This window comes from Tachyglossus aculeatus, chromosome X4 (genome assembly GCF_015852505.1).
Source record: "Tachyglossus aculeatus isolate mTacAcu1 chromosome X4, mTacAcu1.pri, whole genome shotgun sequence".
NCBI lineage: Eukaryota > Metazoa > Chordata > Mammalia > Monotremata > Tachyglossidae > Tachyglossus > Tachyglossus aculeatus.
In genome coordinates, this window is record NC_052098.1 from 13451629 (window position 1) to 13478557 (window position 26929).

At 46.4% G+C, this 26929-nt stretch overlaps 1 protein-coding gene across 5 annotated transcripts in view; it reads left to right on the top strand.

Moving 5' to 3' along the window:
* The window catches only part of APBA1 (amyloid beta precursor protein binding family A member 1), a 120222-nt gene that overhangs the window by 33411 nt on the left and 59882 nt on the right, over nucleotides 1-26929 (top strand). For 4 of the 5 annotated variants that reach the window (XM_038769618.1, XM_038769616.1, XM_038769617.1 and 1 more), the window contains one exon: nucleotides 19711-20991. In XM_038769618.1, the coding sequence (XP_038625546.1) occupies nucleotides 19780-20991 (1212 nt within the window). In that variant the 5' untranslated portion in view covers nucleotides 19711-19779. Of the gene's footprint in view, nucleotides 1-19710; nucleotides 20992-26929 lie in introns of those variants that run through there. The other variant, XM_038769620.1, reaches the window with a different exon arrangement.

Sequence of the window (26929 nt, forward strand, 5' to 3'; positions counted from 1 at the left end):
CCCAAGGTCACACAGCAGAGAGGTGGTGGAGCTGGGATTAGAACTCAGGTCCTCTTATTCCTTGGCCTGGGCTCTTTCCATTAGGCCATGCTGTTTTTCTGACTAAGCCCTCATTTCCCCTACCGCCTCTCCCCTCAGCATTGTGTATGTACTCAGATCTCAAGCATTTGGATACAGATCCTCCCCACACAACTTGCCTACATACCTTTGTGCTCTGCCATTTCTCCCTTCTATTATTTATTTTAATGTGTTTCACCCTCTAGACTGTAAGGGAACGCGATATGGGAAAATAGAGATAAGGATGTTTCTTAGGGAATGGAGAGATGAGGTAAAATGGCTCTGATTTGCCATTCTTAATCACCAGGAATTTGGCTTTTCAATAGATCTCATAGACCCTTTCAAAGGCTTCCTTTTCTTCCTTTCCTTAGAAGCATCATAATGCAGAGTAGTTAAGATTTCAGTACAAGGAGAAAAGGTCACTCAGGCATCTTTTGAAATGCCGTGGTTTGTTAATACTTGCTGAAACAAATCGGGAAGAGCTATTGATTGTGAAACTTTGTCTGCAACTAAAAGGTTAAAAAAAGTAAACAGATTATATTAATTAGTATATTTTGTTGTTTGAAGTATTGATGTTAAGCAGTAAGGCTCCACAGGGTTGCATTACAGTTCAATTAAGTGCACTTAAACTGGGTTTTGTGTGTGTCTTCAGCCACAGTAGGTGGTGTATTAGCAATGATCTCTGCCATTGAGACGTGTTTAAAAAAAGACCTCAATGTTTCTTCCTGTGTGAAAGTCAAATATCTTCAAGATATCTAGCTGAAAAAAGTGGTATAGAAATCTAAAATCTAGTCCTGCTATTTAAGGGTAATAAATCAAATTCCAAGCTGTAGAAAATGGGAAATTCAAAACGTGAAATCGCTAATATTAATGAGAGAAGAGGCAGCCGCCTCTCCGTCTGACTTTCCCATTGATGTAGGTGCACACAGTTTCAATTGCACAATCACCGGTTCCCGGGAGCACTGCACTTCCATGTGCCCAGTGAGGGCCCCCCAAACCCAATAATAATTGTGGTATTTGTTAAGCGCTTTCTGTGTGCCAGGCACTGTACTAAGCCCTGGGTAGATACAAGATAATCAGGTTCCACATGGAATTCACAGCCTATGAGCCCGCTGTCGGGTAGGGATTGTCTCTATCTGTTGCTGAATTGTACTTTCCAAGCGCTTAGTACAGTGCTCTGCATACAGTAAGCACTCACTAAATACGACTGAACGAATGGATGAATTAAGTAGGAGGGAGAACAGGTATTGAATCCCCATTTTGCAGATGAGGGAACCGAGGCGCAGAGAAGCAAAGTGATTTATCCAAGGTCACACAGTAGACATGCAGCAGAGCCAGCATTAGAACCCAGGTCCTCTGATTCCCAGGCCTGTGCTCTTCCCAGTGGTGGTGGTTTGGGGTTCTTCTGTTATCCCAAGGGCTGCTAAAGGAAGCCAGGATTCCCAACGGCCTCGTGGGGACTGCCCCAAGTGGTAAGCGGCCCCAGGGCAATCGGCCCCCAGCCAGACTGGTTCCTGATTTGGGAAGATCCTGCGGGGGACTGGATCTGTTTCCAAGAACCATCCCATTCCCCTTCCCCAACTCCCCCCACACCCACTCAACTTCTGCCAAACCCTTGGCTGGATCTGATCCTTCACAGGGCTCTGGCACTTTGAGAACCATTAACGCGGCTTCAGAGGGGTGTGCTATGGACAGAGCAAGGAGGGCCACCCCAGAGGTGCTGGATGGGTGGCGGATTCACAACCAGAGCATAGCAGTGGCATCGATAATAGCGATAAATATGGTTTTTTGTTAAAAACTTACCACGTGCCAGATACCGTGCACGGGTTGGGGACGGATACAAGATAATCAGATCCAGCGCAGTTCCTTTCCCTCGTGGGGCGTGCAGTCTAAGGCGGGGGGGGGAACAGGCATTTTCTTTTCAGTTTACAGCTGAGGAAGTGGAGGCACAGAAAAGTTAAGTGACTTAAGGTCCCACCACGGGCAAGTGGAGGAACTGGTATTAAACCGCGGATCTCTCAACTCCCAGTCCTGCGCCCTTTCCACCAGGCCACGCCGCTTCTCACTCTCGTAGCAGCCCACCAGTGGGGCACCGCTGTGGGCAAGTAGCACAGAAGAGAAGTACGAGCACACAGGGTTCAGGAATGGCATTTAACACTGTTGTGCCCATTGCAATGGTGAAAGGCGTTTTCTTTTTCATGGAATTTGTTAAGCACTTTCTCCGTGTCAGGCACTATGCTAAGCGCTTGGGTAGATACAAGCTAATCAGGTTGGACACAGTCCCCGACCCACATGGAGCTCACAGTCTTAATCCCCATTTTGCTGATGAGGGAACTGAGACACAGAGAAATGACTTACCCCAGGTCACACGGCAGACAGGTGGCAGAGCTGGGATTAGAACTAGGTGTAAGTACAGTGATGGTGATGCTGTTTACCATGTCGTTAAAAAAAATTCATGTAAATCGAAAGAAAGGTTTTCAAGTGGTAAAAGAAAGGAAGGAAGTCACCGAAGGAGAGAACATTAGACAAATGTAAAGCAGTGGCTCAGAAAGCAAGTAGATAATTCAGTGAATAAGGATGGCTTACCATATTATTGAAATAAGAACCCCAGTGAGGTGTAGCCTCAGTTTTTCTACACTTCTAGATTAACTGTGGTGAAATGAGTCATGACTGGAAAAAAAGAACGTCGACTTCCCACTACCACAGAGAGAGGGCTATAAACATTGAGCTTTCTACATTAAAAGCCTGGAAGGAAAAAGGAGCCCAAACCTTTTCTAGTGCATCTCTATTCAGAGCCCTTGAAATCAGAAGAGTCTGTTGTCATCTTTACAGGAGAAAGGGAATTCTCTATACTGAGCTACATTGCTCAGAAGCAAAAAGCATACAATCATCTGGTCCTCCACTGTACTTCAAAAATTCTCAGCCAAGGTCATCATATTGTTGGAGAAATTGCCCTGAAGAGCCCATTTGTTTTTAAATGGCTTTCCTTTTTAGTTTCTATGAATAGGTCTCCCATCCCTGGCCAGTTGAGATGTCCCTGCACCATTATTATGAACAAAAATATTTCCTAAGCAGTATGTGCATTAAATACTAGGCTGGCATTATGTTGCATTAGAGTCCTTGTTTGTTAATTCTAAAGAAATAGAAAAAATGGGGGAAAAAAGGCCTAAATTAAATGATAAAAGGAAAGACATCACTTGTGCCTCTGTGCTATGGAGAGTCAGGTTTTGGAAGTTTACTTATCATCATTGTTATTGTGGTATTTGTCAAGTGCTACCTAAGTTCATTCAATTCATTCAGTCATATTTATTGAGTGCTTTCTGCGTGCAGACTTACTGTAGTAAGCGCTTGGGAGAGTACAGTATAACAGTAAGCAGACACAGTCCCTGCCCACAACAAGCTTAGTCACTTAACTTCTCTGTGCCTCAGTTACCTCATCTGCAAAGTGGGGATTAAGACTGTGAGCCCCATGGGGGACAGGGACTGTTTCCAACCTGATTAACTTGTATCTACCCCAGCGCTTAGAATGGTGCTTGACAAATAGTAAGCGCTTACAGATATCTCTGTTATTATTATTATTATTATTAAGTGACTTTATTGCTGAATTGTACTTTCCAAGCACTTAGTACAGTGCTCTGCACAGTAAGAGCTCAATAAATACGATTGAATGAATGAATTTATGACTCATCCAAGGTCACACAGCAGGCCACTGGCAGAGCCAGGATTAGGACCCAAGTCTCCTGACTCCCAGTCCTGTGCTGCTTTTCACGAGACCATGATGCTTCCCAAAATAATTCTTATAATTATAGTATTTGATCAGCACTTACTATGTGTCAAACACTGGTCTAAATGCTGGGATAGATACAAGTTAATCAGGTTGGACACAGTCCCTATCCCCCATGGGGCTCACACTCCAAGTAGGAGGGAGGACAGTTATTGAATCCCCATTTCACTTTTGAGGAAACTGAGACAGAGAATTTAAGTGATTTGTCCATGGTCACACAGCAAACAAATGGCAGAGGTAAGATGATGATGATGATGATGGCATTTGTTAAGCGCTTACTGTGTGCAGAGCACTGTTCTAAGCACTGGGGAGGATACAAGGTGATCAGGTTGTCCCAAGTGGGGCTCACAGTCTTAATCCCCATTTTACACATGAGGGAACTGAGGCCCAGAGAAGTTAAGTGACTTGCCCAAAGTCACACAGCTGACAAGTGGCAGAGCAGGGATTTGAATCCAGATCCTCTGACTCCCAGGCCCAAACTCTTTCCAAGGCCCCAGTACTTCCCAAAAAATGAATTAAATCCTTGATAACAGCACAAATGTAGCACATGCCAATTATGTCTTCTGGGCAGCTTGTGCCGGTTGTGGTGGGGAAGAAGTAAAATCCATCCCTATATTTGTCAATATCTATTTTTATGGGAAAAGGACATCACATCAATCAGTAAACCAGGGGTATTTATCAAGCCCTTTCTGGGCACAGAGCACTGTACTAAGCACTTGGGAGAATGCAATACAACAGAGTTGGTAGTCACATTCCCTGCCCATAATGAGCTCAGGATCATACCACTGTTTTTTCCCCTTTGACCTTGAAAAAAATTGCAATCAATCAGTCAATGGTATTTGAGCGCCTGCTGTGCGCAGAGCACTGTACTAAGCGCTTGGGAAAGTACAATGAAACAGAACTAGCAGATACGTTCCCTGCCCGTAACAAGCTTACAGTCTAGAGACTGCAACCTTCATTGTATACCTGCAAAATAAGAATAATGACGGCCATAGTGTTGTTAACTCATAGGGATGTTGAGAAGAAAGATGTATAAAAAGTGCTTTGAATTTTATAATATGAAGATGTTCTGTTAATGCGTGCTATCACTGCTACAGTCAGTTCTGGATTGGTAGATCTGAAATATGGAAATAGCACTCATAGGTTTAAACGTACTTGAAGGCGCTCCACCAGAGAATTGAGAGAGTAGAAAAACCTTCAGAGGACTCTAATATCTCTCTGTTGAGCCATTTCCTTTCTAAAGAAATCTTCAGTATTAGTTGCAAAAGCTTATGTAGATTGGATCAGATGGGATCCAATTGTAGAGAAACCTGAGCTTAAAGCTTCAGGAAAACAGTTATTTAAGTGGGATTATCTTAAATCATGCTTTTTTTCTGGCCCTATCAGAGAAGTTTTGCATGGAAGCAAAGTGAACTGCAAAAGACCAAAATACCTAATAGCCTGGAAATGCTAAAATGAGATTTTCTCCATTTGTATCTATTCTCTCTGGAACCCTGTAATCTAGCCCTCATGATTTTCCCAGCCAGAAAAGAAGTTGCGATGAAGGTCACTTTTCTGGTGGCCATTACATCTTTCCAGTGTGCAATTTCCAGTGTCCATTTCCTTCTCAGAGATCTCAGAATCCATGGAGAAAGGTTTTGTTTTTTGTCAAGAGGGATTTGTCCTTTTGGGGGCGAGGGGGCCTGTAAAATTAATCCTCAAGACTCCAGATTTGGGGTTTTCCCCAGGTGAGACCTTTGAAGTTGGTTAACTTTAAATTTTTTTATGGTATTGAAGTGCTTACTATATGCCAAACACTGTACTAAGTGCTGTGGTAGATATGAGCTAATCAGATTGGACACAGTCGGTTGTCCCACATGGGGCTCACAGTCTTAATCCCCATTTTGTAGACCAGGTAACCGAGGCAGAGAGAAGTGAAGTGATTTGCACAACGTCACGTAGCAGGCAAGTAACAGAGACGGAATTAGAATCCAGATCCTTCTGACTCCGAGGCCTGTGCTGTATCCACTGGGCCACACCGCTTCTCTGTGAAATGTGAATCATGCTGTCATAATGATCAATCAGTCAATCAGAGGTCCTTCTTGAGCACTCACTGAGTGCTAATCACTATACTAAACACTTGGGAGAGTACAGCCAAAGCAAGACACACTTTCCTTGCCCTTAAGGAGTGTACTATCTAATGGAGGAGTCAGACAAAAATTATTTACAAATAGAGCAGGAGGAAGAACCAGGATAGAACAGGTGGTAGTCTATCAGGATGAAGTAGCAGTAAATAATTGACTCTACAAATAAATACAATTATAAATATGTATAAAAGTGCCGAGGATAGGAATAAAATACATAAAAAATGTTGAGTAGGCTCCCTCAGTTAAGTTTTCTGTCACAGGAATTATTCAGGGGGTTACCAAATTTATGAATTTGCAGACTGGCTGGCTTGCGAGATTTATTATCAAATGTGGTCCTTTCCATACTGGTTATAGGAGCAATAGACTGTAAAGTCGTTGTAGGCTGGGAACATGTCTACCAACTCTGTTGTACTCTCCCATGCGCTGAATACAGTGCTCAGTACTCAGTAAGCACTCAATAAATACCATTGATGATGAGGAGGAGGAGAAAATCCGGCTCTGGATTGTTGGTGTTACAAGATAAATGTGTAATAGCTATTGTTGTCTAAATATATAATTTAGAAGGAAGGTTTTCATATCTAAATTGTCCTAAAGTGACACTTTTTAAGTTTGTCACAGCAGAGAAGGCAATTAATGAGTTCTGCAGACAAGTTATTTTTGGAACCCAAGATAAGTCCCTTGACAGAAACATGTGAGGAAAATTGTACTACTACTGCTTGCACTACTTCTGTGGGTGAAGAGAAGTTATGAGCTGGATTTGGTTCCAGTATTATGTTTTATATGTATTTCTCAGATTAAGCTATCTTCTGTCTTTCTCCAAATATGTTTATAATTGTCCTTTGTATTCTAAAATGGCGACGCCACTGAGATTGAATTTACCCTTGCGGAGAGGGAGTAACCAAAAGGCTGATACACACACACAGACTGTTCCCCCTTGTGTTGATAGTTTGTTGTTTGCCATGCCTCCTGTTGTTTCTGGTTTTGCCTTAAGTCTCCTGAACTTTAAGGTGTTTAACTGGTGAATGTATAATCACTTCAGTTGTTACATAATTGGCTTTGCTTGCTGTATTTCAGTTCCTCTACTAGACCCATGCGCTTATTCGTCTTTACATATAATAATAATAATTGTGGTATTTGTTAAGTGCTTACTATGTGCCAGGCACTGTACTAAGCTACTGGGGTGGATCCAAGCAAATCGGGTTGGACACAGTCCCTATCCCACATGGGGCGCCCAGTCTCAATCCCCATTTTACAGATGAGGTAACTGAGGCGCAGAGGAGTTAAGTGACTTGCTCAAGATCACATAGCAGACAAGTGGTGGAGCCAGGATTAGAACCCATAACCTTCTGACTCCGAGGCCTATGCAGTATCCACTCTACCATGATGATGATGATTATATGCGTGCATATCATATAGATGATATAATTATATGTGATAAATCTATTTTATCTTTATGTATATGGCATTTGATATCACCCCACTCCCAACCCCACAGCACTTACAATATATATATCGTTATGTACTATAAATTATTTATTTTACTGTCTGTCTCCCCCTCTAGACTGTAAGCTCGTTATGGGAGAGGAACATCTCTACCAACTCCATTGTATCATACTCTCCCAACTGCTTAGTGCAGTGCTTTGCATATAGTCAGCCCTCAATACCATTGATTGATTGATATGTTCCATAAGTTCTTGGAATATCGATAAGTTCTATTACTTGATTAATTTGTTCAAACAGCAGAACAGCCTGAAATCTTGGCCCAGATGTATTGATGTGGTATCCCGGCCCTGTCTCAAATTAACGTTTTTTTCCCAGCACATTATTGGGTTCCTATTGAGCGCATAGTGATAATCAAGTCACTAACTTGTAACTGACTCTTATTATCTTAGGTACAGTATTGTGTGTTTTGCCATACCCAAGAAGCCTCCAATTGCTCACTGATTCATTCGCCACTTTACATCTTCTGCTCTTATCGCCAAGCACATTTTTCATCATAATTACTTTTGCTATTTAATTTTACAGTGTTTTTAAATGCTATTTGTTGAGCGCTCACTATGTGCCAGATACTTTACTAGAGAAGCAGCGTGGCTCAGTGGAAAGAGCACGGGCTTTGGAGCCAGAGGTCATGGGTTCAAATCCCGACTCTGCCAAGTGTCAGCTGTGTGACTTGGGGCAAGTCACTTCACTTCTCTGTGCCTCAGTTCCCTCATCTGTAAAATGGGGATGAAGACTGAGCCCCCCCCATGGGACAACCTGATCACCTTGTAACCTCCCCAGTGCTTTGAACAGTGCTTTGCACATAGTAAGCGCTTAGTAAATGCCATCATTATTATTATTATTAAACACTGGGATAGTTACAAATTAATCTGGTTAGACACAGTCCCTGTCCCACATAGGGCTCACAGTCCTAATCCCTCTTTTGCAGATGAAGTAACTGAGGCACAGAGAAGTGAGTGACTTGCCCAGGGTCATACAGCAGACAAGTGGTAGAGCCAGGATTAGAACCCAGGTCCTTCTGACTGCCAGGCCTGTGCCCACTAGGACACATTGGTTCTCATTCATTCCTTCAGTGATACGTATTGAGTGCCTATTGTGTGCCAAGCACTGAACTGAGTGCTGGGGAGAGGTACAAGAATGATGATGAGAGCACACAGAGGGCTTGCAGTCTACAAATATTTGAGACGGGGTGACTGACAACAGGCATCACGATGTATTGAAATGGTATAGTATAAATATAAAGGTAATATAAATATAAATATAATATAAATAGTATAAATATAATCACTCACCACACTGTCAAAGCCTTATTGAAGGCACCGCTCCTCCAAGAGGCCTCCTCTGACTAAGCCCTCATTTCCTCTTCTCCCACTCTCTTCTGCGTCACCCTTGGCAATCTCACCTTGGATTTGCTCCCTTTATTCACCCCTCCTTCAGCTCCACAGCACTTATGTACATATCCTTCATTTATTTACTTGTATAATCTCTTTCTCCCCCCTTTCTCACTGTGGGCAAGGACCGTGTCTACCAACTCTGTTCTGTTGTACTCTCCCAAACGCTTAGTTCAGTGTACTCAGCACACTGTAAGCGCTCAATAAATGCGATTGATTGCGTGATTGATTGAAGGGGAACAGGAGAGCACCGAAACCCAGGGGTGGACCCCTCAGCAGATATTTAAAAAGAGATTCTGTAATTTGGTTTCTCTTGGCACTGTTTAGCAGGCACCCATCCCTCCCCTCTGCCCACTGCTTGGAGAAGGGACGTCCTTGTGGGTATGTGACAGTATGGAGACTTTTATATTGCTAGACAGAGCTGATTTAGTGTGGAATCCCTCCCTGGCGTCCACGCCCCGTCTTTGAAACACTTCTTGCCCTCCCATGTTTCTTTACGAATCTCCTTCTTCACAGCTCCCTGGTGGTGCTCCTGCCCCCAGTTCCTGCACTGGCCCCATCAACCTTTCTCACTGGCTCCAGGCCCATAACTGGAAACATCCGGTACAGCCTTTTCTGCTTTTTCAATTAATTTCGTCATCCTCTTCTCCTCCTCTGCCTCATAAGCTCCCCCTGATTGGACCAGAACAGGCAGGGGAGGAGGTCTGGAAGAAGGCTGCTGCCACCCTCCGTCCATCACTGTTCAGTTTCGTCCCATCCCCATGCCTGTGGTGGGCTTGAGAGGCACGGGCTGTAAACCCGGGAAGGGGGAGGCAGTGGCAAAACAGATTTTAAAAGGAAGTCACACAGGGCAGGTCCGGAAATGCGAGCAGGCTGATCTGGTAGGAGAGCAGGGAATGGTAGGAGTCCCTCCTCCCGCTACCCCCCATCACAGCAAGGGTTGGGAAAGGCAGAGTTTGGAGTACAGGAGCAGTGTGGTTTAGTGGAAAGAGTACAGGCCTGGGAGTAAAGCCTCTGGGTTCTAATCCCAGCTCTGCTGCTTGCCTGGTATGTGACTTTGGCAAGTTACTTAATTTCTTATGCCTGATTTTCTTCATCTGTAAACTGTTCTTCCTCCTCCATAGGCTGTGAGCCCATAGTGGGACAGGGACTGTGTCCATCCTGATTAACTTGTATCTACCCCAACACCCAGAATAGTGCTTGATACATATTATTATTATTCATTCATTCAATCGTATTTATTGAGTGCTTACTGTGTGCAGAGCACTGTACTAAGCGCTTATTATTGTTATCATTATCATCATCATTATTACAGAGGTGCGCATGGGAGCTGTGAGGAGAAAAAGGTTTAAATGGGCCATTGGAGAGCATAGGGTGGGCAGCTACTAGGGGAAGGGGTGGAGGTGAGGGCAGAACTTACTGGGTCACCTGGGTGAGAAGCCATACCAAACTTGGTTTGTCCAGGAAAAAGATGCCATCCTATCCTGAAATGGTCCCTCAGCAATCTTCTCCCTCACTCTCCACCCTGACTTCCCCACTCCCTCGTAAGAAATGGAAGAGAAGCAGCATGGTCTAGTGGATAGACCATGGGCATGGGAGTCAGAAGGACCAGAGTTCTACTCCTAGCTCCACCACTTGTCTGCTGTGTGACCTTGAGTAAGTCACTCCACTCCTCTGAGCTTCAGTTCCCTCATCTGTAAAATGGGGACTAAGACTGTGAGCTCTACATGGGACAGGGACCGTGTCCAACCTGGTTAGCTTATATCTACCCCAGTGCTTAGTACAGTGCCTGGAACATAGTAAGTACTTAACAAATGCCATTAAAAACAGAAGAAGCGGAACCTTTCCTGAGAGCAAATTTCTCCTTTAGCACTTGGAATGATTCTTACCCAAACACTTCTCACCCCAGAGCTCACCAGCAGAAATGCCCTCCACCAAACACCCTGGTTCCTGCTCTCTAGGAGCTTTTTTTTTTTCCCTGCTGCTGAAATAGATGCAGTTTGGCATGGCATAAACATTTTTGCAAGGGATTAGATTTTCAGCGCCAAGGTGCCTTGCCCCTTCTGATTCGTTTCTCGGATAAAGACTCCATCATCCAAAGGACCGAAATGGGATTTTGTTGCCTCTCACAATCCATAGGAAGATCATTTCTTTAAAACGATTTCCGTAATTAATCAACTCGGAGAAGGAAAGCATTTAATGAGGGCAGTGTCTGCTTTCTCTTTCCTCTCATGCTCTTTCGATATTTGTTTTTGGAATGAGAGAGCCTTTGGTTTTGGAACCCGGGCAGCTACGGCTAAATCCTGCAGTAAAGCCAGAACCCTGGTTTGGTAACAGGTTATTTGTTACTATAAAAATAAAGGTAACACCCCCATCTTAGGAGGTCATTGACTGTCCTCGGTTCTGGAGCAGAACTCAAATTAATGGGACTGGTGTATGGGTGGGTCAAGGGCAGTATGCGAGGCCTTTAGAAATATGATTTTGCTGCTGACTCCAGTAGGAGGAGACAACAGACCAGAAGACAGAAACTGAAATGGTATTTTCGAGTGAGAGCGTTCTTTTTAAAGTGTGCTTTTTTCAGGAATAGATATGTTCAAAGAACACTTTACCTTGGTCCAGGAGACCTGAAATTCTTATAGAATCCGCATCAACTTGTCCCTAAGAAAAGGGTAAGCAAATTAAATGCATTCAAATGACTAAAAAATTGAGAAGAATAAAGAATAAAACAGCCCCATTAAGATAATTCTATAGGTGGTAGATTTTATGTTCGTTAGCATTCTGAGTAGAATATGACTCAAAATATTTATTCAAATAATTACCTGCGCTGCATGCATGCACCCACCCTCCCTGCCCCAAATTGTTAAGGAGGAAATAAAAGATTATTTTTGTAAGCAGTGATGGGGGCATCCTCCACGGTAGAAAGAAGGATCAGAATTCGCTAATGTAACAATACAGTCTCATGCTGTGAGAGCTTCTGCTTTAGAACATGCAAGCACATTCTGAGGTCGGAATAAGAGAAATGTCAGAGTTGCAAAAGCTGCAGAGAGATTTGTGACAAACGTGAATTCTAGGGTAGGAAGCGGGGGTGGGGAGGAGTACCAATTCATCAAGTGCTGTTAATCCATCAATCAATAGTATTTATTGAGCACTGTACTAAGTGCTTGGGAGAGTACAACATAACAGAGTTGGTAGACATGTTCCCTGCCCACAACAAGCTTGTTGTATGCGACACTTGGGAGTGACCTCTTACATTTCTCTTGTGTTTCCCTCCTTTCCTCCTCCTTATTTTTCTCTCTTACTCCTCTTTTTGTTAAACTCCCTGAGTAATAGCCACTCCCCTTTTGTGGGATTGCAAAAAGTGAGGCAATTATGTGAGTAAATATGGTAATTAAGCCTTGACATTTCCCACTTGTGTATCCACTGTGGGCATCTAAAACTAGCCCCAAAACACCAAGTCTGGCTCCAGACGTATGGTCACTCTGAGGCAGAAAATATATTGCCACCCCTTCCTAGATTGGCTGCCTTGACATACGTGACGATATGTGCATTAGGCTGCCCCACGCAACATAATGATGTCATTTGAAACTTTTCGTTTAGCCCATCGGAATCTATACCAAGAATATAATAATAGTCAAAACAAATGATAAAAGCGAACTACAGCAATTTTAATCTTACACTGTATTAAGCACTTGGAAGACTACAATACAATAGAGTTGGTAGACACATTCCCTGCCCACAAGGAGCTTACAGTCCAGAGGGGTACACAGATACTGATATTACTAAAGAAGTATGGGTATGTGTGCGTGTGCTGTGGGGCTGAGGGTGGGGTGAATATCAAGTGTTTAAGAGGTACAGATCTACGTGCAGAGGTGACACAGAAGGGAGAGGGAGTGGGGAAAAAGCCTAATTGGGGAAGACCTCTTGGAGGAGATATGATTTTAATAAGGTTTTGAATGTGGGAAGAGTGATGGTCAGTTGTATAAGGAGAGGGAGGGAGTTCCAGGTCAGAGGGGGAGGACATGGGCAAGGATAGTTTGAGGTACAGTGAGTAAGTTTGTGTTAGAGAAGCCAAGTGTGCAGGCTGAATTGTAGTAGGAGATGAGCAAGGTAAGGTAGGAGGGGGCGAGCTGATTGAGTGCATTAAAGAAGTCAATGGTAAGGTGTTTGATGTGGAGGTGGACGGGCAACTGCTGGAGGTTCTTGAGGAGTGGGGAAGCATGGACTGAATTTTTTAATTTTTCTTTTTAGAAAAAGGATCTGGGCAGCAGAGTGAATTATGGGCTGGACTGGGGAGAATTTTGTGACAGACTGAACATGCGGGTTGAAATGAGAGAAATGAATCGAGAATAATGTCAAGATGACGGACTTGTGAGACAGGGAGGATAGTGGTGGTGTTTACAGTGATGAAAAACACGGGGAGGACAGGGTTTGGGCGGGAAGGTGAGGAATGGTGTTTTAGACATCTTTTGCTTAAGGTGTCGGCAGGACATCCAGGTAGATCTGTCTTGAAGGCAGGAGGGACTACGAGACTGCAGAAGAGAGAGGTCAGGGCTGCAGAGGTAGATTTGAGAAGCCGTGGGGGTGAATGAGTTCTCCGAGGGAGTGAGTGTAGATGGAGAATAGAAGGGGACTCCTACAGTTAGGGGGTGGGAGGCAGAGGAGGAGCCTGCAAAAGAAACTGAGAAGAAGCAGTCAGAGAGATAGGAGGAGAACTAGGAATGGACAGTGTCAGTGAAGCCAAGGTTAGATAATGTTTCAAGGAGAAGGAGTTGATCTTCAGTGTTGAAGACAACTGAGAGGTCAAAGAGGATTGGGATGGTGTGGAGGCCATAGGATTTGGCAAGAAGGAGATCATCTGTGACCTTAGGGTAGTTTCCATGGAATGAAGTGGGTGGAAACCGTATTGGAGGGAGTCAAGGAGAGAATTGGAAGAAAGGAAACGGAGGTAGCGGGTGTAGACAACTTTCATTCATTCACTCATTCAATCGTATTTATTGAGCACTTACTGTGTGCAGAGCACTATACTAAGCGCCTGGAAAGTACAATTTGGCAACTAATAGAGACAGTCCCTACCCAACAACGGGCTCACAGTCTAGAAGGGGGAGACAGACAACAAAACAAAAACAAGTAGACAGGTGTCAATATCATCAAAATAGATAGAGTTATAGATATATACACATCATTAATAAAATAGAGTAATAAATATGTACAGATATACACAAGTGCTTTGGGGAGGGGAAGAGGGTAGGGCGGAGGGAGTGGGGACGATGGGGAGGGGAGGAGGAGCAGGGGAAAAGGGGAGCTCAGTCTGGGAAGGCCTCCTGGAGGAGGTGAGCTCTCAGTAGGGCTTTGAAAGGAGGAGGAGAGCTAGTTTGGTGGATGTGTGGAGGGAGGGCTTTCCAGGCCAAAGGTAGGACGTGGGCCGGGGCCGATGGCGGGACATGTGAGAACAAGGAGGAGAGTGAGGAGGTTAGCTGCAGAGGAGCAGAGTGTGCGGGCTGGGCTGTAGAAGGAGAGAAGGGAAGTGAGGTAGGAGGGGACAAGGTGATGGAGAGCTTTGCAGCTGAGAGTGAGGAGGTTTTGCTTCATGGGAAGGTTGATTGGCAGCCACTGGAGATTTTTGAGGAGGGGAGTGACATGCCCAGAGCGTTTCTGTACAAAGATAATCCGGGCAGCAGAGTGAAGTATAGACTGAAGTGGGGAGAGACAGGAGGATGAGAGATCAGAAAGAAGGCTGATGCCGTCATCCAGTAGAGATAGGATGAGAGATTGAACCAGCAAGGTAGCGGTTTGGATGGAGAGGAAAGGGCGGATCTTGGTGATGTTGCGGAGGTGAGACTGGCAGGTTTGGGTGATGGATTGGATGTGTGGGGTGAATGAGAGAGTGGAGTCAAGGATGACACCAAGGTTGTGGCTTGAGAGACAGTAAGGATGGTAGTGCCGTCCATTGTGATGGGAAAGTCAGGGAGAGGACAGGGTTTGGGAGGGAAGATAAGGAGCTGAGTCTTGGACACGTTGAGCTTTAGGTGGCGGGCGGACATCCAGGTGGAGATATCCTGCAGGCAGGAGGAGATACGAGCCTGGAGGGAGGGAGAGAGAACAGAGGAGGAGATGTAGATTTGGGTGTCATCTGCATAACTCACTCAAGGCCTTTAGAGAGGGATGGAAGAGGGAGATGGGGTGATAACTGGAGGGAGTTTGGGGTTCAAGGGAGGGTTTTCTCAGGATTTTTAGATTGTGAGCCCCACAAGGGACAGGGATCGTGTTTTAATTCCCACCCGTGAATTTTCTTACAGTGCTTGGCACACAGTAAGCATTTAATAAATATTATTACTACCACTATATGAACATGTTTGAAAGCAGTGGGGAAGAAGCCATTGGAGAGTGAGCAGTTGAAGATGGCGGCCCCGGGGGGAGAAGGGAGGGGGCGAGTGTTTTGATAAAATGCAAAAAGATGGGGTCGGAGGCGTAGGTGGAGAAGGTGGATTTTGAGAGGAGACGGGAGATCTGTCTCCTTTGAGATATTGCTGGGAAAGATGGGAGAGGTGAAGAAGGGGCAGGAAGAGGGAGGGACTGGATAGGAGCGGGAAGATTTTAGGGAGATCACGCCTGATTGTTTCAGTTTTATCGATAAAATTTCATCAATCTGGAATAGCTTCAGCCCTGTTCCCATGGAGATGGTTTAGAGACATTAATTGTCCCCTCAGAAGCTGGAGAAAGCCATACTGCCACTGTTCCAAATAGCCACATAAGAACATTTGAAACTTTAAAGACCCAATTCCATCCCCCCACCCTCCATGCAAATCAGAACTATGAGGTGCACCCTAATTTCATAATAATAATAATAATGGCATTTATTAAGCGCTTACTATGTGCAAAGCACTGTTCTAAGCGCTGGGGAGGTTACAAGGTGATCAGGTTGTCCCACGGGGGGCTCACAGTCTTAATCCCCATTTTACAGATGAGGGAACTGAGGCACAGAGAAGTTAAGTGACTTGCCCAAAGTCACACAGCTGAAAACTGCCGGAGCCAGGATTTGAACCCATGACCTCTGACTCCAAAGCCCGGGCTCTTTCCACTGAGCCAAACTGCTTCATGGGGAAGCAACACGGCCCGTTGTAAAGAACACAGGTTTAGGCGTCAGAGGACCTGGATTCTAATCCCAGTTCTACCACTTTTTTTAATGGTATTTGTTAAGCGCTTACTATGTGCCAGGCACTGCACTAAGCGCTGGGGTAGATATAAGGTACAAGCTTGGACACAGACCATGTCTCACCTGGAGCTCATGGACTTAGTCCCCATATTACAGATGAGGTAACTGAGGCATAGAGAAGTTAAATGACTTGCCCAGGGTAACATAGCAGACAAGTGGAGAAGCCAGGATTAGAACCCAGCTCCTCTCTCCTTCTCTGTGGCCTTGGGCAAATCATTTAACTTCTCTGTGCCTCAGTTTCCTCATATGGGGATTAAATACCTGCTCTCTCTCCTACTTGGACTGTGAGCCCCATGTCGGTCAGGGACTGTGTCTGACTTGATTAACCTGTATCTACCCCAGCATTTAGAACAGTTTTTGGTACCTAGTAAGTGCTTCACAAATACCACAACAGTTAAGGTAGTCCATGTAGTTCTTTCTAGGAAGGATTCTGAATTGACGTGTTTCTTTAATAAGTCTCTGAAACAAATAGGTCTGTTACCAGAAGATTAATGTTACTTGTGCCAGGAGCCAAACTATATTCTCAAATTTCTGGTGGTAAGTGAATTACATGAATTGCATGCATAAGTACATTCAAATGTAGGGAATGGATTTATTAAGTACAAAACTTCATCACCCCCCGCCCCCTGCCACCCAACTGCACTTTTAAAAAGATTTCTCCTATAATGATATGGTGGCTTGCCTCTTACTTCTATCATCACTGTCTGCTGGGGGTGTGCATGTGTGAAAACCCATGATTTTTTTGAGTCAATAAATGGCCGTAGATAATGGGTTAACTCCAGAGAGGCAGAAAAACAGCTGTTTTAAACAGACTGTGATGAGTTTTCATAAATGCAGTGATGTGTTTCCGTAAGAAGAGAGAGTTAGAGAGAGAAGGGAAAGAGAGAGTATAGAGAGATGGCCTAGTGGGAAGAGCACAGGCCCAGGAGTCGGAGGACTTGGGTTCTAATCCCTGCTCTCCCAGTTGCTTGCTGTGTGACCTTGGGCAAGTCACATAATTTCTCTGTGCCTCAATTTCTCATCTGTAAAATGGGGATTCAATGCCTGCTCTCTCTCCCACTAAGACTTTGAGCCCCATGTGGGACAGGGTCTATCTACCCCAGAATTCAGTACAGTGTTTGGCACATAGTAAGGGCTTAATAAATACCACAGTTAGTAATGGAAGAGGGGAAGTGGATGTTTCAGCTTTGCTTGGCATGTGAATATGCTACATTGTGGGTCCTCGGGTCATTTGGGATTTTTTCTAAAACTGCACATTCTAAAACAGCTACAGGTGCATATAGAGTTTCAGTGCGTTTCCTTCAGGGTGTGCTTTCTCTGTGCCCATTTAGATCAAGGGGACAGTGTAGATATCTTAATATTTATCCATTCTTTCAAAAGGGGCATTGTAAAGAAAGAGAGCAGGGTTTTATAATAATAATAATAATAATGGCATTTGTTAAGCGCTTACTATGTGCAAAGCACTGTTCTAAGCGCTGGGGAGGATACAGGTGATCAGGTTGTCCCATGTGGGGCTCACAGTCTTAATCCCATTTTACAGATGAGGGGACTGAGGCCCAGAGAAGTTAAGTGACTTGCCCAAAGTCACACAGCTGACAAATGGCAGAGCTGGGATAAGAACCCACGACCTCTGACTCCCAAGCCCGGGCTCTTTTCACTGAGCCGCGCTACTTTTATGAGATAGAAAGTAGGTTTTACATGCCCACTTGCTCTTCTCAACAAAATGGTTGTTCATTGTGTTTTTGAGTCGATAAAGAAATTTAGCTTTTGAGAAGAGCCCTGTTTTCCTTAATAACCAACACCTATGACTCTTCTGTCTTGGAGATTAATCCATCCATCAGCCTCTGGTGCATATTGAGACGTTCTGTTGGGCTCTTTATCAGCTGATTCCTTCTTCTCTCTCTGTATCTGCTCTCTTCTTTTCTCCCACCAACCCCAGCACATGCTCTTCGATCCTCCCAAGCTAATCTCCTGTCAATCATTCTTCACTCTCCTGTCTCCAGCGCTTCGTCACACCTTTCCCTCAGCCCAGAGCCATGTTCCTCGTATAGCTTTGCCAAATCACGTCCTTCCTCTCCTTCAAAATCATCTTACACTGTCACCTCCAGACTTCACTCGCTGATGGATTTCCCCCCGTCTTCTGTCATGCTATCCTAAATGCCCAGCACTCACGTTTGTTTGGTCATTCGTGGCCCAGTGAACAGAACATGAGTCTGGGAGTCAAAGAAGGTGGGTTCTAATTCCAGCTCTACCATTTGCCTGCTGTGTGAGCTCGAGCGAGTCACTTCACTTCTCTGTTCCTCAGTTTTCTCATCTGTAAAATAGGGATTCAAGTGCCAGTTTTCTCATCTGTAAAATAGGGATTCAAGTGCCTGTTCTCCCTCCTACTTGGACTGTGAGTCCCGTGTGGGACAGGGACTGTGTCCAACCTGATTATCTTGTATCTACCCCAGAGTTTAGGACAGTTCTAGGCACATAAATAAAGTGGTCTTTATTGAGCCCTAACTGTGTGCAGAGCACCGTACTAAGGGCTCGGGAAAGTACAACACGAAGGAGTTGATAGACACGATCCCTTCCCACAAAGAGCTTACAGGCACATAGTAAGGGCTTAGCAAGTACCTCAATTATAATGTTTTGTGTCGCTCCCAAGAGGTGCAGGAGGTTTAAAAGTACGAGAACCTCATTCCAACCCCAAACATATCCTGAGCAGCAGGTTGTACTTTCCAAGCGCTTAGTACAGTGCTCTGCACACATTAAGCACTCAACAAATACAATTGAATGAATGACTCCGTTGGACCACCTGCTGATAACCCGAGTGGTGACAGGTTTAAAAACTGCCTTTGGAACATTCAAACACTGGGAAGGTTGCCGCAGTTAGGCCCCATATTATGCTGAGGAAAGATCCTACATCGGACAGTTCCCCCCCCCCCCCCCCCGCCAATAATCTCTCCCTCCTTTCCCCTTTCCATCCTTTCCCCCAAACCCTGTTCTCAAACCTCCCATCCCTTTTAATACCATAAAACACCTCACCCCTGTTTCTTGTGTCTCCACCTACCATTCTCCTCCCTTTCACCATTACTGAGCACTTTCTGTGCACAGAGCACCATACTAAACACTTGGGAGAGTACAATACAACAGAGTTGGTGGACATGTTTCCTACCCACAGTGAGCTTACAGTCTAGAGAGGGGAGACAGACATTAACGTAAGTAAATACCTACAACTCAACCCCCGCACGCTTCTAAGCTCCTCCAATGCTAACCTAATCACTCTACCCCAGTGTAAGGCTAAAAATTTTCCCCCCCTCCCATCCCCAAGCCCGACAAGATCTTACGCCTGCCTACCGTGTGACTTGGGGCAAGTCACTTAACTTCCCTGTGCCTCAGTTTTCTCCTCCGTAAACTGAGGGATCCATACCTCCTCCTCAGGCTGCGAGCCCCCTGTGGGACAGGGACCGTGTCCGACCTGATTATCTCGTATCCGCCCCAGCGCTCAGTGCGGTGCTTGGCATGTCGGTAAGCCCTGAACAGACACCACGATTATCATTGTTCTTCCGGATAACGGTGATGGGGGGCTTACTTTCACGATGACGAGTTTATCCACGTAATGTCTCTCCTCTCTCTTCTCCCCCTTCTTTTCAGTCCCAGAAAGGAAAATGAGAGCAGAGTAAGCCGAACGAGTCCCTCCCCCCGGCCCTCCTGCTCCCCACCATGAACCACTTGGAAGGCCCCCCCGAGGTGGAGGCGAGCGACGAGCCCGGGAGCGGCGAGGTGAACGAATCAGTGGAGGCTGACCTCGAGCACTCGGAGGTGGAGGAGGAGCAGCAGCGGCGGCGGCGGCGGCAGCAGCAATATGCGGCCTCCTTCCCCCGGGACCAGGCCGGGGAAGACCAGGAGGGCCAGCCTGGGCAGCAGCAGCAGCAGCAGCTCCAGGAGGAGGAGGAGCGAGGCGGGACCCTGGCTCGGTCAGCCAGCACGGAGAGCGGCTTCCACAACCACACTGATACGGCAGAGGGGGACGTGATCGCCACGGCGGAGGACAGCTACGACCCGGACCGGGTCCAAGAGAACGAGGACGAGAGCGCCTACGGAGTGCAGTACCGGCCCGAAGCGGAGGAGTACACGGAGAACGCCGAGGCCGAGCATGCGGAGGCCACCCACCACCGGGCGCTGCCCGACCGCTTGCAGTTTCACGCCCTCGAGCCCGAGGAGGCCATGAATGCCGCCTACTCGGGCTACGTCTACACCCACCGGCTCTTCCACCGGGGGGAGGACGAGCCCTACGCCGAGCCCTACGCCGACTATGGCGGCCTGCAGGAGCACGTGTACGAGGAGATCGGGGACACCCCGGACTTGGACGTGCGGGACGGTCTGCGGCTGTACGAGCAGGAGCGGGAGGAGGCCGACAACTACCGCAAGGAGGCCCTGGGGGCCCGGCTCCATCACTACGACGAGCGCTCCGACGGGGAGTCGGACAGCCCCGAGAAGGAGGCCGAATTCGCCCCTTACCCCCGGATGGACAGCTACGAGCAGGAGGAAGACATTGACCAGATCGTAGCCGAAGTCAAGCAGAGCATGAGCTCTCAGAGCCTGGACAAGGCGGCCGAGGACATGCCGGAGGCAGAGCAGAACTTGGAGCGGGCCCCCACTCCGGGCGGCGAGGAGCCCGAGAGCCCGGGCCAGCCCCCGAGCGGACCCCGCCCCGCCGTCAACGCCAATGAGGCGGTGCAACGGTACAGCAAGGAGAAGAGGGACGCCATCTCGTTGGCCATCAAGGACATTAAGGAGGCCATCGAGGAAGTGAAGACGAGAACCATCCGCTCGCCTTACACCCCGGATGAGCCCAAGGAACCCATCTGGGTCATGCGGCAGGACATCAGTCCAACCAGGGACTGTGATGACCAGAGGCCAGCAGATGGAGATGTAAGTACGGGAAGAGCCGGGCTCACGTCCCCAACGCACCGCGGGCGGGAGAGAGAATCGCTGGGCTAGTTGGCCGCTCTGCGTTGGCACCTCGTCTCGCGTAGAAGGAATTGGTTGCCGGTTAAACAGTCTGACAGGCTCTTGCCGTTGTGTTTTTGTGTGGTTTTTACGCGGGTTGCTCTGTTTATTTTAACCCCAAGTCACAACTCTTGCATAAATTCCCCGTCGTCTGTTCTGTGCAGACAGAAATGAAAGCTGTGTCACTTAGACACGTGTGAACTAATTAGATAATTAGAATGATTAACATAGGCTGTTGAGTTCTTTTGGTTATGCCACCTACGTAGACAATCAAGGAGTCCCTCTGTGCATCCTTTATAAACACATTATGTCTGCGATTCCTACAGTTCTGGATACACGCTCTGCTTTCTGACTCAGCAATTCCTTATTTTCACTGCTGTTGATCTAATTACATTCTTGGCAAATGTTTGTTCTCACATGGATCATACTCTCGTTCGTGCAGCCGAGTAACACTCTCCAATGATGACACGTTGGACACCAGGACTGCCCGCGTTTCCTTTTCATCGATCAGTGGTATTTATTGACCACCTACACTAGGTGCAGAACACTGTTTTAAGCGCTTGGGAGAGGACAGTACAAGAGAATTAGCAGACTCGTTCCCTGTCTGTAATGAGCTTACAGTCTACAGGGAGAGACAGACATGAATATGAGTAAATAAGTAATTTTAATAATCTAAAGATATGTACAGAAGCGCTGTGGGGTTTGGGGTGACGTGAATATCAAGCGTCCAAAGGTCACAGATCCAAATGCAGGAGATCTTCTCATCTCGGTGATTCTCAAAAAAATTGACAGTGTGACCAATTTCAGTATCAGAATCTGGTCAAAAACCTCAGTTTTGGCCCCAGGATAAGAAGGTTCCATTTTTTTTAATGGTATTTGTTAAGCCCTTACTTTGTGCCAAACACTGCTCCAAGCGCTGGGGTGGTTACACAGCCCCTCTCTCGTATGGGACTCACAATCTAAGTAGGAAGGAAAAGAGGAAAACTTAGGCAAAGGGAAGTTAAGTGACTTGCCCAAGGTCACACAGCAAGCATTTGGCAGAGTCGGGATTAGAACCCAGGTCTTTTTCACTCCGTGGACACTTTGGTTGGTTGTTTGCATACTGACGTGGGCCAACTAAACAGGCAAAAGTCATCACTTCTAAAACCTTTTTGCCCACTTTTCTCCAGATTTTTCTTTCATTATGTCCAGAAAATAGTTTCTTTCCTCTAGGTGCACTGTTGAAAAATCAAGCGTTTCAGTCTTCTTTATTAGAGAGGAAAAAAAAGGAATGAATTCATCTTTCTTGGGATTTAGAAACTATCTTGCACGGCTCTCTGTTCCGTGACCAAATGTGAAAAGTGAGCGGGATTACTACTCCCTGCTCACCAGAATTTCTCAATGCTGAAAATTTCAAAACGTATATAAAAGCAGCTGGGATTGCAACCAGATTGAGGACAGGCCCTCTGGCAATCAGAATGTCTAGTCCAAAGCCAGAGTGACATTCTAGCTGCCACCCTGTGCAGAGGGAACTATGGCAACTAGGGGGGAAGGGTGCAGCCCAAGGCGGTTTTAACTCCCACAACCCACCCAAAATTGGGATTAATGAGTCTCGGTCCCCCTGCTGATTAGCCTGCACCCTGCCTAAGGTTTGAGACTGTAAGGAAATCAGAAGATATCTGGGTCATCTAGCCTCCAGTGCTAGACTCACCCTCGATTTGCAAAAATGTTAGCCACTTTCTTTTTTTATGGTATTTGCTAAATGCTTACAAAGTGTGAAGCAATGTTCTTTCGAAGCCCTAGGATAGATACAAGCTAATTGGGTCGGACACAGTCCCTGTCTCACGTGGAGCTCGTGGTCTAAGTAAGAAGCGGTGTAGGTATTGAATCCCCATTTTTACAGTTGAGGTAAGTGAGGCACTGAGAAGTTTTCCTTCTCTTCAAGATTTCTCCTCAAAAGTCTCCAGTGGTTGCCTATCAGCCTTCGAATCAAGCAAAAACTCCTCACTCTTGGCTTCAAAGCTCTCCATCATCTCACCCCCTCCTACCTCACCTCCCTTCTCTCCTTCTATAGCCCAGCCCGCACACTCCGCTCCTCTGCCACCAACCTTCTCACTGTGCCTTGTTCTTACCTGTCCCGCCGTCGACCCCTGGCCCCACGTCCTACATCTGGCCTGGAATGCCCTCCCTCCACACATCTGCCAAACTAGCTCTCTTTCTCCCTTCAAAGCCCTACTGAGAGCTCTCTTCCTCCAGGAGGCCTTCCCAAACGGAGCCCCCCCACTTTTCCTCTCTTCCTCCTCCCCCTGCCCTACCCCCTTCCCCTCTTCACAGCACTTGTGTCTATTTGTACATATTTATTACTCTATTAATGATGCGTATATAGCTATAATTCTATTTATTCTGATGGTATTGACACCGGTCTACTTGCTTTGTTTTGTTGTCTGTCTCCCCACTTCTAGACTGTGAGCCCGTTGTTGGGTAGGCACCATCTCTATATGCTGCCGATTTGTACTTCCTGAACGCTTAGTACAGTGCTCTGCACACAGTAAGCGCTCAATAAATACGATTGAATGAATGAATGAAGTTAGGTGACCTGCCCTAGTCACACAGCAAGCAAGGGGCAGAGCTGGGACCAGAACCCAGGTCCTCCGAGTTCCAGGCCTGAGACCCCTTCCACTAAGCCACCTCACCTCTCACGTGCTTCAGGAAGAACATCTTCCTGACGCACCTCCACGATCCAGCGATGAGTTGCTAAAATCTGGAAGTTGATTATGGAGCATCAGGAAGCGTTTATTATTGGGAAGGGGCCATCAGATTTGAAATTAGAGGGTGGCTTTTTGCATGGTTTGTTCGCCCCGGGTAGCGATCATTTACATGCACATCCGTGTCTAATTCCCACCTGTATCCTCTTTCACAGGGCTCTGAACTGAGTAAGCGCTCAATAAATTCCGTGACTACTACGTTCGTTATTGGTTGACTGTACCATCCCTGCAGGTGACATACAAAATCTGTGGGGCCCTGGGGCTTGAGTCTAGACCTATCCCAGGTTCCCGCCACCCCGCAATATGTATGTCCTTCACTATTTGGTGACTCACCCCAGCATACCGAAGCCCTTCCCCCAGTATTACATTCAGTCACTGCCTGGAAATCAGTTCGCCCCCCTCCACCCATACACACCATCTTTTTCTCCCCTTGTCCCTCTCCTTCCTTCTCTCCTCTGTTCCCAAAGGGCTTTCTGACCCCAAAGTGGCCTCCCCTTCACTCTCTCGTATTTTTTTCCCTGTTATTATATTAGCCTTCGTGACTCGAGGATCCGCTGCTGAACTTTACAGTGCAGCTACTGCATGGCCCTACTGCTACAAAAACAGCACAGCGCGACACAGCTCAGTGCCACTCCTCTTTCCCTTTCCACGGGCAGCCCCACCTGCCTTCCCTCCCACCCTGGCCCCAGCTGTGATGATGGGAACAGAGTGACAGCGGGAAAGGTTGGGTGCCCCAGATATCACTCTATCAACCAGCGCTGTCACCCCACCACTCTCCTTTCTCTTCCCTTTCCCGGCCTGTTAGCAACAGCTGGGACTAGGGCAGGGAGGTGCGGCTATAAATCAGGAAGAGGAAGGGAAAGGGGAGGCGTGACAGGTTGCCACCCGCAGCAACAGCAGTGGCTATGATTAGAGTTCAAACAAAGAAAAAAAAAGCATGGGAGCACCGAATGGGAGGTGGAGGGCTAAATTCAGGCTACGTAGGGCATTGGGGCGGGGAAGGGAGGGATTTGCGGTGTAATTTTTACTTGCCCATAGGGCTCGGCATTCATTCATTCATTCAATCGTATTTATTGAGCGCTTACTGTGTGCAGAGCACTGTACCAAGCGCTTGGGAAGTACCAGTTGGCAACATATAGAGATGGTCCCTACCCAACAGTGGGCTCACAGTCTAGAAGGGGGAGACAGAGAACAAAACATATGAACAAAATAAAATAAATATAATAAATCTGTACAAATAAGAGTAATAAATATGTACAAACATATATACATATATACAGGTGCTGTGGGGAGGGGAAGGAGGTAAGGCAGGGGGGATGGGGAGGGGGAATGTCAGTCATGTCATGTCGGCAGTCATGTCAGGGCTGATTCTGGAACAGAACCAAACTAATTGCATGTAAATATATGGGGAAGCATTCCTATATTGTGGTTTTCGTGCAGTACTGCATGAATACCCTTTCCACATCTTTCTGTCAACAACGGTGCTTGGCAGTGGCATCTCGGCCTGTTTTTTCTTCCCAATAAGACTGAGGTGGTGTTAGCCATTTTGCAGATAGAAAAATGGAAGGACAAGAAGCATCACCCTGCTCATCTGAGACAAAGCAGAATCAGACAGACACGGTGGCCCCTCTTTTGTCAGGCCAAGAAATGCTTAAAGCAACAAAAAGAGAACGATTTCTTGGTGTCCTGCATGACATTACAATTTGAGACTTTACTTCCCTACCCTTTTCATTCCCACCGCCCGTCTGCTTTAAAATTTCATCAGTCATTTAAAACCGAAGTGGGCAGTGATGTTACAGGGCTCTTATCGGGTTTCTCTTGGCTACTTAAAGTGACATCAGCTTTTCACCATCACAGATTCACTGGAGCGAGATGTGTCTGATGGTCTGCTAAGTAGCAGGCAGTTCTCCAATTACGCTGTGCATTTTCAAATGAGAAAAGGCGATACGAAGATTAATTGTCTTTTGAACCCATGGCTCCAGAATTTTCCTTCCTGCTGACCCTTTTACAGAGAGACATTTATCTCAACTAGTGATGTGTATTGTCTCACCAGACCACGTGAAGGGGAGACAGGATGAGCATTGGTGCTAAGAATAGCTAAACCCCATCAGAAGTGCGGCACAGGGCTATTAGCATCTTGGTTATTATGTTGGTGCTAAAGTAGGCCTCCAGCCTGCCACTGTATAGAGAATGTGCTCCTTCCCCTCTTGTATCCAGGGTAATCAGAGAAGGATAGCATGAATTACACTGATAATCCAGAAAAACACATTTAGCCAAGCATTTTCACTTCCTCTCTCACCGAATACGTAGCGACAGGGTTAGCACTTCCGGCTGATTAGGGTCTCCTCTCACTGCCCAGGTTCAACTTCTGTTGGATCACATTAGTGGACAGTGAAGAGGCCCAAAGGCATACAGAGGGAGTTGAGGAGGAGGAGAAGGAAAAATGAAGGCTCTGGAATCATTTACAAAAGGACAGTAAGTCCTGACTAACAGTCAACTGCATTTTGGAGTCAGGGAGGGATTGTCCATGCTTGGAGGTAGTGGCTGCAAAGCCCGAGTCAGTGGAATGGCTCAGAGAGGCCGAGCTGAGATATTTGGATTACTTCTGCCCTGGACTCAGACTGACACCTTCCATCTTGGGTGCAGGTAAATTCAGACTAATTCGGATCTAAATAACGTATATGGGATCAGTGCTTCTGGGAGAGACAGTTCATGGCTGAGTCTGACTTCTACTTCATCGTGATAATCAACGATTGGAAGGTGCATGCAAGGTTACACAGCTGGTTATTATTATTATTATCATTCTGGAGAGGGAAGATGGAGCTGGCTGTGGCCACGGCGGCTGAGGGGGATGGCATAGATTGAAATCTCTGCTCTGCCATTGATCTGCTGGGTGGTCTAGTGCAATTCAGTCTCCTTCTGCCATGAAGCCCTCATCCCTTGAAGCCCTCACCTGTAAAATGACTTAATCATCCTGGGCTTCCAGATTTTCCTGGAGAAATAGAGAAGCAGCATGGCCCAGTGGAAAGAGCGAAGGAATCAGAGGACCCAAGTTCTAACCCTCGCTCCACCACTTGTCTGTTGTGTGACCTTGGACAAGTCACTTCACTTCCCTG